Here is a 14817-nt window from a genome sequence, read left to right as displayed (position 1 = left end):
ACACAATGTATCATGAGAGGATGAACCTACTAGTAGTCCATCTCAATGGTAACTGGCATCCACAAGGTGGTAGGATGGGAGTTCCTTATCCAAATAGTATATCTGGTCAGGCATCACTAGCTACAAAGCGGGATCCAATATGAAGGACAGGGCCACTGTAAGAGAAAGAAATAAATGAAACGAAACTTACCCACTCAAAGTTGAACTAAGGTATGTAGTATGGCAGTGGACAGCAATCGGTATCTGGAGGAGGCAGTGACAGCAAAATGTGAATACTGTACAATGAAAGTGTGTGGTGTGGTCCACCTGCCAGCCTTGAAGATCTTCACCAACAGACAATGAAAGAGAGCAGTCAGGGATAGGGCAGGATGGATATAATTGGAACTAGACACTAAGAATATGATGGGAAGCCGAAGACAAAGAAGAATAAGCCAATTATAAATGAGTTGGTGATTCCAACCAGTAAGGGTCATAGGGAAAAGTCCTAGGTGGAAGAAGGATTCCAATGGAAAGTAATTGGGAATTTGAACTGAGGAAGGAAATTAACAACATAGAGCATGAACTAGGCAGAGGAGACAATCTAGATCATAATGGGAATACAAAGGAGAAATAGAAAGGACAAATATCAGCATGAAAGTGATGATTCCACCATGAACTGCAGAGGTCTTGGGAAGGAAAACATGATGGTAACAGATACACGATACATCTAGAGCTAACATATCTGACCTACAATGACCATCAGCAAAAAAAGCAAAGGAGGTGGGATAAAGAACAGGTAGTTAATGGTTCAAAAGGAGGCTGGGTAAGGGCATGCAGAATGACATAGAAATCCCATTCCTGAATGAGCAGAGAGCAAGAAAGAATGGAGGAGACAAAAAGGATGAAAACAAGAGGGATATGACATAAGAGGAAAACACATAGTGGAAATTGGGAAAAAGGAAGGTAGAGGATAAGGCCACCACATAGTCTGGAATGGTCAATACAAACAGATCACTGTCAAACATCCAAGTAAAATATGAAATGTTGAGGAACACAAGGACTTGAAGGCTAGGAACCATGGTGCAGAAACCAATGGCAGAATATGCCATTGTCTCTTATAAACCACCAAGAAATAAGGGAGAGTACTATACATGAAATAAGGGCTGCCACACATGTGGAGAGTCAATAATCACCCCACAAGGGACCAGACAAAAGTCAGGCGTGAAGCCGGTGGAGGCAAAGCAGAATGAAACACCAATAAATAATACTGAAGGATAACGAACCTGGAGAGAAGAAAAGTCAATGGAGGAGATAGCTAAAGCTATGGAAGAACAGGGAACAAAAGCTGTGCAGGTGATTATGGAGCAATGAGAAGGACTGACATGGGGTGGCTTGGATAACAGACAAAAAAACAGGGGAAAGAGACAGGAGGGTAGGCATACCTCTAATATGTGGTCCAATCAAGACTGAAGGCATTCACTGCCACATCCAACATATGAGGAACCAGATATTAGAACAGAGGGAGTGTGCCCTTGATGACCAGTAAAGGAGCACCCCACTGGAAGCATAACACTGTAAGATCTGGGAGCCACTCCATTGGGAGAATTTTGTTGGGACGAGATAGCTGATTCACAACAAGAATGAGAGCACCCAGGACATGATCCAACATTTGAAAACAAAGTGAACTAGAATGGTTACCTTCTATGCAATAGTTTGAAATGACAATGGTCAAACAGTCAAAATGGATCATGACCAGCCTGCTCTGTACTAAAAGGAAGAAATGACTCAACACCCAACAAACTGCTAGAAGTTCCAAAAGAGTGATGTGGACCAGCAACCTTGTGAGAGTTCAAATATGTCCCCAACCCATGAAATGTATCTGTTAAAAGGGGACAACACATGACTTGGAGGTGGAAGAGGAAAGCCAGCATTGGTAATGTCTCTCTAGAGCTACTAGGAACAAATGACCTGTATAGAGGGCGGGAGGATGAAAATGGAATCCAAGGGATCCTGAATGAGATTCCATAGATCATGCAATACCCACTGAAGGTCATGCAAGGGAGCATGACCCAAGAGAAGAAGGGCTTCCATGGAAGCCCAAGTTCTCAAAAGCAAAAGAACCTCATTAGCAGCATATAAGGAGATTATTATGCAGCAATGATAACCATTAGCTCCATCAAAAGCAACCGAATAGGAGAAGGCTAGGCCTGACTAGGGAGATGTTGAAGAAAAACCCTGTAAAGGATGAAATATAGGGTTGGGACAAGAAAAGATGTCTCCATCTAAACAAGCAGCCCATATATGTAGTTTTCTCAAAAGAAAAGCATGTGAATGTGAGGTGCTTGAAGAGATGGAGCCAAAGGCAGCCAGTCATCCATGTGGTGAAGAAATCCACAGACCATATGAACATAAAAGATGGTCAAAGGTTATGTCTACCTGATCAAAACAGAGGGAATTGAAGCCAGACCCAACAGTAAAATGAGGAATGAAAAAACCTGCTAAAAATCCAGAGTAAAAACTCACTGAAGAGTGAAAAAAAACCCACAGCAGAACGAGGAATGTCAAGGAAATGGTCCAGGTTGGAAAATAATTACAGAACATCAATACCATTGTAATAATGAATTACAAACAACTGGGAATAGAGCCCCCAGAAATGGGGAATTGACTGGTAAAATAGTGTCCCAATTGAGAAGAACCCTTACTGATTCTTGTAGATGCTAGGGATACAAAAGGGATCTCAAGGAGGAGGTAAGGAAGAGGTCTGTGAGGAGTGGAGGATGGGAAAGAGAGAGTCCTATTCACACATGAAGCACCCAAGTATCTATAGTGAATGTGTGTAGGAAATGCAGCTCACCCCCAAAACATGGAAAAGAGGCACTGAAAAATGGGAGGAAGGAAGAGTGCATGACACAGGAATGAGCCATAATAGGGTAGGGAAAAATGAAAACCAAGGAGGAAAATCAATGAGAAGGTACAACTTTGGACTCCAATGAGGTAGGAAGACTTCCAAACACTGTCAGTCACCAATATGGTGCCAAACAAAGGGCAAGGAAGAATTGGAGGAGGGAGACACACTTGAGTAAACAGTGTGCACCACCAAGATGATTCCTCCAACTGAGGAAACAAATATATAGGTACAACAGGAAAAGAAGAAAGGGAGGATATGAGTCTCCCCTGAAAACCCAATGAGACCTGGTTGACAGATATGGTGAGGAAAAGAAAATGAAGAAAGTGGGAAAGGAGTTGACGCAAATAGGAAAATAGGGCCTGGGAAAAGTTTGTTACATTTTAAGGGGTGATCCTCATGCCTGAATGAAAAACTCAAAGGCTTGAGAGTCCAGGAAAAAATGCAGAGCCCAGAACTTAACTGGGTTACAACCTAAACAGCATGGGCCCTGAAATCTGCACAGGAAGGATAAACTAACAAATAGACAAAAGGTATCATACCTGGGAAATTATGTCAAGAAATGTTCAATGAAAAACATGGGAACATCCATAGGCACAGCCCTTGCATGCATGGCAAAGGATAGAGGTGGTAAAAGGCTTTCCAAAATGTCATGGCAGCTGGATTTTAATTATAATACATGCAAGGTAATCCATGTAAGATATCCCAATTTGAATTCTGAGCATAATTTTGATAGGAATAACCTTAACAATGTTATGGAAGAAAAAGATCTTGGAGTTCTGACTGACCAGTCTCTTAAATTATCCAAGCAATGTGCTGTTGCCATTAGCAGGGCACATAGGGTTTTAGGTTGTATCAATGGAAATACTGAATACAAGTCTCAAGAGGATATAATGTCATTGTATAGGTCATTGGTCAGGCCATATTTGGAGTATTATGTTCAGTCTTGGGCTCTATGCCTCAAAAAGGATATTGAATTGTTGGAAAGGGTTCAGAGGAGGGCTACTTGGGATGGAAAGGTTATCATATAACGATAGATTAAGATCTCTAAAGTTGTTTTCTCTTATGGATCTGACTACAGTGTTTAAGATTAAGAGAATTGTTAATGTTTAAGCATCATCTTTTTCATATTTAATGGTAAGAATGGTAAGACTAGGGTGCATGAATATAAATTTTAGCAGGGTAGAAGTAATCTTCAGCTAAGGCAGCTTTATTTTTCAAACAAGGGTTTGCCCCTCAAACAGGTTGCCTTTGGATGTGGTGGATGCAGTTAATTTAAGTGATTTTATGGGAAAGCTTGATAAATACTTGAATAATAAGGGCTGACTTTGAGGTGTTTTTTTAAGGGTTTAGTTTAATGGATAGGAGCCTAGATGGACAAAAAGGTCTCTCCCTGTCTTTAATGTGTTATGTTATAAGAAGCAAGTGAGAAGAGAAGCATGTAGAAATAAAAAGGTTAAAAATAACCCTAAAAACATTTTAACAAAAAAGATAGAAATGTGCTAAGCCAAATGTGCTGTATAGAACAAATCTGCATAAGTGTTAAAAAACAACAACATCTGGCTACATGAAACAGTAAAAGTTTAATTCCTCAGAAAACGTTTGAGTGAAGGATCCAAGCCACAAAGAACAGATACATGCAATATATATATATATATATATATATGAATAACAGTGAAATAAACAACATTATTTTTTATTTGATTGTATTCTATTTTGTTAATAAAATGTACATTACCAGTTAGTATACACTTGTGGCCATTAAGTAAGAGTGAGAAAATTCTTTAAAATCCAAAGCAAAAGTATTATAAGTTAATAACTGAATAAGGGCAAAACTATAAAATATTTACTTCTTAAATGAGTAACAGTAGTAAAATAAAGAGACAATTTCAAACTTATATTTACTACAGTTTTTTCAAGAGCAATTTCACATTTCCATGATCACTATCTTATATATATTGCAAACCATTTTTCTATCCGAGCATTTGTCTGTCTTCCAGTAGAAAAGCTGTGCATGCATTCACTTTTGAAATGATGGGAGAACAGGCATGAATGTTGATGCCAAATTTTATTCACAAGCAGGATATTTTACACTAGACTGTTAGGAATTAATCACACTATCATTCATATTTCAAAATGAGATGTAACTTTAAGAATAAAAATGTAGATTTACCATATGTTATTATTGAGCAGCTCTTAGCATGACTGAAATGCTCAACAATTTCTTTTTGTGGTGGGTGGTATAAGCAGCTCAGAGCATTGTCTCAGAGTCAAACCAAGAATGTAACACAATTAACCTTTTTAAATCCATGAAATAATTTAAATTGATAAATTAACTTAAACTTTTTCTATCACTGGGGATGGATACTAAGCTAAGAAAGTAAAATAAGAAGTTTCTAAACTCACTAGTACTGTTGAACTGAGTAATCCAACAACCTCTATATTTGGGTAAAAAGCTCTGAAGCTGAAGAAACACAGGATCTGAACAGAATGCATCAAATACTTTAGTGTAGAAAGCTTTCTCTCTTGGGCCTCTAATGTCTTCTTGAATAACAGGTTTCAAGATACTACCATCTTTATGCTTTAACATACCTATAAAGGAAGCATGTTGTTAATGACAAAATAAATACAATTCACATTTAAAATGTTAATGCTGCATTCTTAAAAATTTACAAAAGGTTGCAAAATTCTGAAGTACCATACACCATACTTAGCTCATTGTAAAACCTTTTATTGCTAGTTTGTTTGAAAGCAGGGCCAATTCTAAGGTTTAAATAAGTATTTTTACAATGCTTATAGATAGAAATACAATATACACCTGATTTATTTATAGTCTGTTTTGTTTGTTACCTAATGATGCTTTATATAACCAGACATGGGAATATAATGTATGGCTGATTTAGTTATAGTCTGTTTTGTTTGTCACCCAATGATGTTTTGTACAATCAGGACTGAAAGTATAATGTATGTTCAATTTTGTTCTCATCAGTTCACTTTAACACCTGATGATTCTTTGCATAACCAGGCTTATAACTATGGTGTATGGCTGATTTAATCATAGTCTGTTTTGTTTGTCACCCAATGATGCTTTGCATAATCAGGAATGAAACTATAATGTACAGTTGATTTTGTTCTCGTCAGTTCACTTTATCACCTTATGATGGTTTACATAACCAGACTTGGAACAATGATGTATAGTTTATTTTGTTTTGGTCTGTTTTGTTTGTCACCTAATGATGTTTTACATAACCAGGCATGGAAATATACAGTGTATTTCTGATTTAGTTATGGTCTAATAAATAAACTTAGTATTCCAAAAATTGATTAATATCAAAGTCTAAGTTCAAGGGATGTCCAGTTCAATCTACATTTTGATCAGTGTGTGTTATTTGGTTATACTCATTTCAGAGAATTCTACTCCTCATCAGTAGTCCTGAACACAAGTTGACTAAAGAGAAATAAGCTAGACCTATATCATAGTGAAAAATATCAAACATACTGTTGATTTGAATGTGCTTTTAGTCAGTATGAGAAAAACCTATACACTGGACAGGTGAAGTGAAGAAAAATTGGCAGGTTTTTCTCATAGTGACTACAAAACATGTTTGTATCAACAGTATGTTTGATAGCTATGGTCTGTTTTGTTTGTTATCTAATGATATTTTACATAACTAAGTATGTAACTATGGTGAATGGCTGATTTAGTTATAGTCTGTTTTCTTTGTCCCCTAGTGATGTTTTACATAACTAGACATCATGAGACATGGAACTATATAGTGTTTTTCTGATTTAGTTATGGTCTACTTCAGTTTGTTACTTAATGAAAGCTACATATAATATAGTTATAAATGAAACAGCTATTAATTTTACTCTCTCATAACTAGTTTAGAATATATCTTTATTTGGGTATATTGAGGTAGTTTTCTGTGTTTTTCATGCAGGCATTCTGCATGTAGTATGACATTCTTGTTAACTGAATATGAATAAAACTTAATAATATTTACTAATCCTTTTGCTGAGATAAATGTTCCATATGCCAAAGGGTAGAAACTCATATCACTTTAGCCTTGTGTCTGTGTTCTCTCACTAAGTAGGTGAAGCACATCTTAAAAGGTGACTCATATGCTTGTCCAAATTGGTATGAGTGATGTGTATTTCTTTCATATAAATGTTGTATGGAACAATCAGCAAAGTATGCAGCCTTCAATTCTGGTTTATGGCACTTTAACATTTTTGTTGAGTTTGGTAGAGAATTCTTTTTGTCCTTGTCTAGTGAGGGTGTGGATGAGAATTTCTCTAAATTTCTCTCCTTATCTCAGCAACAACAGGCTGAGTAGTTTAGGTATGGTTTGGAGCATTTGTAAATAAAGTTCACTACTGTTAGGGTTCACATGTTGAATCATATTGAGCAATTTTATGTTTTTTTGCCTGTCACAAACTTAGAATAAATAAATGTTAAAAGAAAATGAGAAATTATCAATTGCTTATGTAAAGGGTATAGGAAATACCAGCAGTAATAATTTGGAATAAGTAAAATAATAACAGCTTCTTTATATTTGTTTTCATGTGTCTCGTGTTATCAAATATTCTTTAACCAACAAAAAATGAACTTGCAAGCAATTTGGTGTATAAACAAATTTTGAAAAATGTTCTTAAAATTCAAGAGGTTCATAAGGAGCCTGTCAACACCTCTATGAAGCCTTAAAAAAAAGAATCAACTATCTTTAAATTAAAATGAGCAAAAGTATAATAAGGTATTTTTGTAAAACAAGAGAAGAGATACAAAAAATGCCATTTACAAGCTATTACAAAGGATAAGTGTAAGTACTGTATTTTTTGTATTTTCAATTTGAACAGCACCATATATTACACATGGGCTAAATGTCCTGATCCCTTAAGATTCAGGATTTCCTAATATATAACTGCTGAACAAAGGAAGGGTAACCAATACCTAACATCTATTAAGTGACTACTCTTTTAAAAGAATAGCAAAATTGACAGCCAGTTTTATAATGCCCACGTTCAGTGGCATAATTAGTTCAAACTTTGGACCTTACAATCCACAGTTCAGTAAAATAACCTCTGACATGTATAAAAATATGGATGTGGGAAATTTAATCAGCAGAACACCAACAGTGATATTCTTAACAAAAGAATCTACTTTAACGACTATAGCTGAGCATTATTGGAATTTGCTAACTGGTTAATCATCAGGCTCATACTTGATTCCAATCAACTAGTGAATTATATATATATACAACATTTTAATTATTTTTTGAAACTGTATAACTATGCAATTACTGTCAATTGCATCATACTGGTATTTCTATTTGCAAAACAGAAAACTTAACAATATTCTCTTATCTATCAAAATATTTATGTGACATGAAATATTTATTATTCCAATTTGATGGCAGATGACAAACTGAGAATTACAGTTTTGAGATCATAGTAGTCTGAAGTACTACACAGAAGGAAAACTCACACACCTCACATTCAGAAGAATACACATACAAAGCAAAGAGCTGCTGTAAATAAGGGTTAAAGAGGATCAGTTGCATCATGTGACAACTGACATATAACCAGTGTAGAGACTAAATATTGTTAAAATAACAGTCATCAGTAGTTATTCATAGCCATTCTCATTGTGAAAAGAAAGAAACTGAAAAAGTTAACCCAGAAAGGATCAACAGTGTGAATGTGTTAACTTAGTGAGAAGAACAACCAAACCATTTCTTTGCTCAAGTTTCAAGAATCAAAGTTCATATATTTAAACCAATAACACAATCTCAACTTAACTTTTGTACATTTGCATTAAATTAAAATATAATTACACTAAAGAAGTGAGAGTTATTGCTGGAAAAAGATCTCAGAAAGAAAGAAAAAAGAAACTGATTAACAATGAACCTCCTGAAGCTCAACAAAAATATCCAGACTGTTATAGTATGTGACACGGCCAGGTGTCATACTTGACGCATAAGCTGATCAAACATTTTTTTTAATGAAAAAAGGCAATTATATGCTTAAAATCCAGATTGAGATGTTTTCTAATTGATAATTCCAAAACATCTATCTCCAGAGTGATAATGTATGCAAGCTCCATTACAAGTATTCACATAACATACAAGGCCCTTGTAACCTGATCAAACAGAAAAGACAGCAACCTCTTACTTCGACTACACATCCAAACCCATGGGAAAAAAGAATTGGCCTAATTACAAAAACAAGTAATTATTGTGAAATTAGGACTTAGGTAAAATATATAATAAAAATGTGAGATTTAAATAATCTCTAAGTAAACAAAACAAACAAGATCTCATAGAAAAGGAAAAAAAATATTCCCAGAGTCAGAATACATACATAGGGATCTTTAAACAGACTGGCAAAAGTTGAGACTGTACACATGTGTATAACAGTTAAGTTTTAAAAAGACTGGTGAACACACTAATGTCACATTGGCAAAAAAAATATTAAAATAAAGGCAGAGTGGTAATCATAAATAATTGAAAGTGTGTGTGTTCTTAATACTTTAATATGAAGCATAAAAGGTTTAAGGCCTATGCCTTCAAGGCCTTCTACAAGTGTTGAAGATTTAACATGAATTTTATTAAACTAACTATTTTCAGATTTTAAAATTTTACATACAAATGACTTAACAAATAGTGTTTCATGCTATATAAATTAAAGAGCCTCTAGTACCAGATCAATTCTGAAACAAGTGACCTAAGCTCTGCCAGAGGTGGAATCTATACATGTAATATTAGAACTTTGCTAAGAAACAAATAGTCCAGTGTGTTTAATGCATAAAGAACTTTTTGTGTCCATTCACTTCATTTCTTTACTTTTAAGGTTAGAGTTATAGCTCATTTCTGTCTGTAGTGTAAAGAATGTATTGTAACTCAAACTTTGTGCCAGCTACAAAAAAAAACACATTTTACTTTGTTTATTGTACTCTTTTTCTGGTAAGAAAACAATATATATATATATTTTTAATTTCAGGAAATCTGATGATTCAATAAAGGCATTGGAATGTATTCTTGCATATAAAATTTAGTGTAAAAATCTTCTTAGAAACTGGGCAACACAAAATGATCCAAAAAGGAAGCAGATGTTGCTTTTAAGACTTTATTGAGACAGATTTTCACATGTAGGCTTGCTTACTATTTTACTTGATGCTTTAACTGCAAATTTATTTTCAACTTTTTTCTGAGTTTACCCTAAAACTTATAAGAAACATTGTAACAATGAGCTGTCAGCTGCCACAACTTACTTACAGTATTGTACAATGAAGAATTAGAAAAAAATATATTTACATAAGTACAATGATTGATATGTCACTTGAAAGAAATAGTCACAAATATTTTTCTAGTACACATGGTCCACCTATTGGAGAACATCAAGAAACAAAAGAATGAAGGGTACTTCATTTTAATAGGATGATTAAAAAATCAGATAAGATAGAGGCAGAAAAATTAACTAGTGATAATGTTTGTTTTTTTCACTATGATTAACCACAAAAGGTCCTGAGAAATAAGACCAAGTGAGCTGTGGCTGACAAAAAATGATCATAGAACTAGTGTCACAACTAGACCCCATAGTGCCCATGGAGCAAATTTACATGGGGACCCTTAAACAATGTCTTTAGTTACAGTGGGAGCCACCCAAAAGGCTAGGGGGAGCCTCAGGGGCCTGTGGACTTACTCCAATTAGTATATAGGTAGTTGCACATATCTGTGCATGGAATACATATATACATGCATGTAAAAACAGCACAAACTAGCATAAAATGATTAATACATGTGAAAATGGTAAGGAATTCTAAAATGTTCTTAAAAGTGAATGTGAAAAAGATCTCCTAGTAAGAACCAGGTACAATGGTATTTGAAGTATCAATGAATATAATATAATAGTTAAATATCGTTTTACGAGTTATATACAATTCATGCCACTTTAGTTGTGAAGGCTTCCAGTCTCCATTATCTAAATCCCAAAAACAGTCCTAATAAATAAAGCTAGTAAACTAAGCCTTTATATCATAAACTTTTATTATTTTGTTTAGCTTTAGAAACTTCCTATGAATGAATATATGAAAAGTTTGAAGCTTACCAAGTTTATGTTTTCCTTTACCATGGAAGTGACCAGCAACTTGATGAAGCAGAACAGTAGTATCATCTGGTAATGTGGTCATTGTCCTTGAATAAAAGAATTGCTCCCAAGCTGTATTCAAAGAGAGTAAACAAAATCTCACTTACATGCTTTCAAAATTTCATTCAGATAATTGCTGAGAATATGTTGCTTATATGTTTAAAAACTACACAATCATTGAGACATAATAACAGAACACAATGTTTAGAGACAACAAGGGACCTACTGGTCCATTTAGGCTGTCCCATCCTCTAAACTAAAACTATTAAATATCATTCACATAGTTGTCAAGCTTTTCTATAAAATCACTCAAATTTACTGCCTCCACAACATCTGAAAGCAACCTTGTTAGAAAAATAAAACTGTCTCAGCTGAAGATGACTCCTACTCTGCAAAAATTTATATTTTTGTCCCCTAGTCCTACCATTCTCACCAAAGTTGTTCATGGAAACAATTAAAATCTTGATTTTTTATTTCAGTAAAATAGCCATTACAAGTTTGTTTATATTGAAAATAACATAAATTCAAAACCTGAAGCCATACAGAGACAATATTAAACTATCTACACATTCCAAACATAACAAACTTTAATTTCATAATTGTGTCTCAAAATACATACATAGTTTTTTATAAGTCTTCACTGTGTTACAAAGCAGTAACAAGTACACTCTAAAGTAGTTTACCATATCACTGATAGGATATAATTGACAAGAAGTTGAATGTAATGGTTTCTTATATGAGTAATCTTATTCTGAGATGCAAAAATCTCAAACAAATATTACTTTTAATGAAATATGCTGAACCACTTCTTGAGGAGTTCAGAATAGAGAAGACAGTAATACCATGAATATGTGGGTTGAGATAAATGCAAAGAGTGGGTTATATCTGATAAAAGTAGGTTAAGCTTTAGGCCTAAAGAAGCTCAAAGGTTACTGTTTGAAGAGAAGTTGACTCTTTGAGGAAAAGTGCAAAATTAGAAAATGGAAGGAGTGAAAAAAGCAAAGAAGTTTCAGAAATGCAATAAGAAAATATGGATAAGAATCTTAAAGTAAGGTTGTTCTTGTGAGAGAATAGGACTAGGAAGCAAATACTGTGTATATTAACTGCACTCTCAAAAAGTTCTAGGGCTGAGGGAGCAAGTCTTCAGGTGAAAGTAACAGTAACAAATAGATATACCCTTTGCTAGTAGTAGTAGTAGTAAAGCTAATACAATTTTAGTGTATTTAAATATATGTGGATTACAAGTCAAAAGAAGTGATTATCTTACAATACAAATTACTGATTACACCACATGAGAAATACTGTGTACAATTTTGGTTTCCTTACCTAAGAAAAAATAAAGACTTAGCAATAGGGTTCAGAGGAGGACTACCAAGTTGGTTCCAGGAATGGAAAAGTAATCTTATATGAATATGTTAAGATCTCTTATTAATGTATTATCTTTTGAGAAAATAAAGGTATGAGATGGTCTTATTAAAGTTTAGAATATTATCCAGGGGATCAACAATATAAAAGACTCTACTTTCTTTGTGTTATATTCTGAGTACAATGGGACAAGAAATTTATGATTTGGCAAAGAGAAGCTAGGTTCCAGTTAAGATAATATGATTTTTAACACAGGGTAGCTGACTTATGAAAAGAGTTGCTGTTCACAATGGAGCCAAAACTTTACAAAAGTTTAAGAGAAGAATCAATAATTTCTTAACACATAAAAGGTAGACCTAAATTTTACTTTTCTCAATGATGGATATGCAAGGAATAGATAGCCTTGAAGAATCAAATGGGCCTTGTTGTCCATACATTACATTAAATTGAACAACAGTGGGTAAATGCCTTTTTATCATCACTCCTTTCTTTCTATTCTAATACTAAGCCAATTTTCTATCCACTACTTTTCCATCATTCACATAAGCATCCAACTTACTAATACTGTAACGAATTAATATACTGTTACTTGGTTCAAGTGAATTATAAGTAGTTGGTATATCAGTATTATATTTTCATTTTATGTTGTTTTACATCTAAACTTACTGTATTTTCTTCACTACTGTTAATTTCATAATACAATTAATATTTTTAATATTTTGTACTGTGTGTTCTAATTCGTGTTTTATATATATATATATATATATATGATAGATAATCTTTTTCCTGATTTATAAACTTTTGAAAACATAGTTTTCATTTGCCTTGTCTACAAATTATCTTCAGAATCCGAAATATAGATATTTAAACTTAAAGCAAAACTCTATCTCTTCATAGGTTACTTTCAAAATCGATTTTGTGCTGTTCGTGTAAGTTAGAATTTGTCCAAACATTTGTTGTACAATATTATGAACACATGAATGAGAAATTTAGTATTCAGCTTGAATTCACTGTGATTTTAGTTATTCAATGGTAACAGAAAACCCCGAAAGACTAAAAACCTCCTAATTTACTTGTTTACATATACTTATAAACATACCATTAAGTTATAAGTTAATATTTATTATAAATATAAGTCAGTTAACATGCTATGTAACTTATAAAATAAAGTTATACTTGGGCTTAGTTGTAGGCCAGGCTAATAGTAATAGATACTTCGATAGTTTGACTCACATATCCAATTGAGAAGCCGTGGAGTGATCCAGGGCACTAATGAAATACTGATTTTTTCCCGCTGACTAATGAAGGAATGGGATTCGGAATACAGATATCCTGATTAAGAACGCCAGCCTAACGCTCCCATTAACGTTCTATAATTTAAAGTAGGTAATAAATTCCTTATAAAAAACATTTACAAAGAAGTTAGAAACATCATACAATACATTACTCGCCTGAGCTTATTACATACGATACGAAAATCTGGTTTTCGTTCAACATAATATTTCTAAAGTACATCTTAAATCTGTAACTCAGTAAATGGAACATCAATGATTAATAAAACTTCACAATGGGCGGGGTTAAACGCAGAACCATCACATTTTCAAAAGAATAACATCCGAATTCTTAACAAAAACTATTAAAACGTTATTCTTAGAAACCAATATTATTATAATAAAAAAATCACAGATATCTTACTAATGTGCGCAGAAATTTGTTGTATTAAATCGACGCCGTTCATCAGCTGTACACATCCGCAAACAGAAATACATATGGATCGTCGGTGCGTTATAAAGGTGACAGTCAAATCCTACTGTTCTGTCAGAGAAAACTAGCTCAAGAGGTGTCAGTTGGTACTGCTGACTAGCTCCTTCCCTTTAGTTTATCAGTTTAAAAGCTGGAACAGCTAGCTCGGATATCCGAAACCAACCAAATATATATCAATTAACGAGTGTATAGCCCCGGGGGGTAGGTTGTAAGTCTGAGGGTTTATAACGCTAAAATTTAGGTTTCGATTTACACAGTTGTCATAGCACAGTAAACCTACTGTGTAGCTTAGTACGGAATAGCAACCAAACAAATCAGTATATAATGTCGAAATATTTTGTAAGTGAATTCTAAGAACTTTTGAGTGAAAGAAAAGTGGAATATGATATTGTTACGTCTCCGTTTGTTAATTAACTTTCCGTAACTTCGTTCCGACGAAACTTTAGCGACACAAGTCCTTACTTAATAAAGCTGGTTTATTCTTTCCGAATACAACTTTACGATACACTTATTTTAAACAATCACGCTAAAACAAACGCTATATCAACTATACGTCTCTCTCTGACTGCAGATCAATTACACACTGTCTACACACATTACATTACATTCACGTTGTCACCCTCTTTTATATACCAGTCTACCCTATATCTAGTAAATAC

The 14817-nt window shown here is 34.0% G+C and overlaps 1 protein-coding gene across 4 annotated transcripts in view; it reads right to left on the bottom strand.

Annotated features, from left to right (window-relative positions):
• Window positions 1-14214, bottom strand: part of LOC106470179 (inositol polyphosphate multikinase-like) — a 28047-nt gene extending 13833 nt beyond the window's left edge. Inside the window, exons 1-3 of one of the 4 annotated variants that reach the window (XM_013930709.2) lie at window positions 14090-14214; window positions 10991-11101; window positions 5291-5476 (exon numbers count right to left, since the gene is read on the bottom strand). In XM_013930709.2, coding sequence (XP_013786163.1) covers window positions 5291-5476; window positions 10991-11101; window positions 14090-14132 — 340 coding nt within the window. In that variant the 5' untranslated portion in view covers window positions 14133-14214. The other 3 variants (XM_013930711.2, XM_022398783.1, XM_022398784.1) reach the window with 3 other exon arrangements.
• Window positions 14215-14817: the final 603 nt, after the last annotated feature.

The sequence above is a fragment of the Limulus polyphemus genome, unplaced genomic scaffold, assembly GCF_000517525.1.
Source record: "Limulus polyphemus unplaced genomic scaffold, Limulus_polyphemus-2.1.2 Scaffold3862, whole genome shotgun sequence".
In the NCBI taxonomy this organism is placed as follows: domain Eukaryota; kingdom Metazoa; phylum Arthropoda; class Merostomata; order Xiphosura; family Limulidae; genus Limulus; species Limulus polyphemus.
The sequence above is the reverse complement of the archived record's forward strand: the minus strand, read 5'-3'. Positions and strand labels throughout refer to the sequence as shown.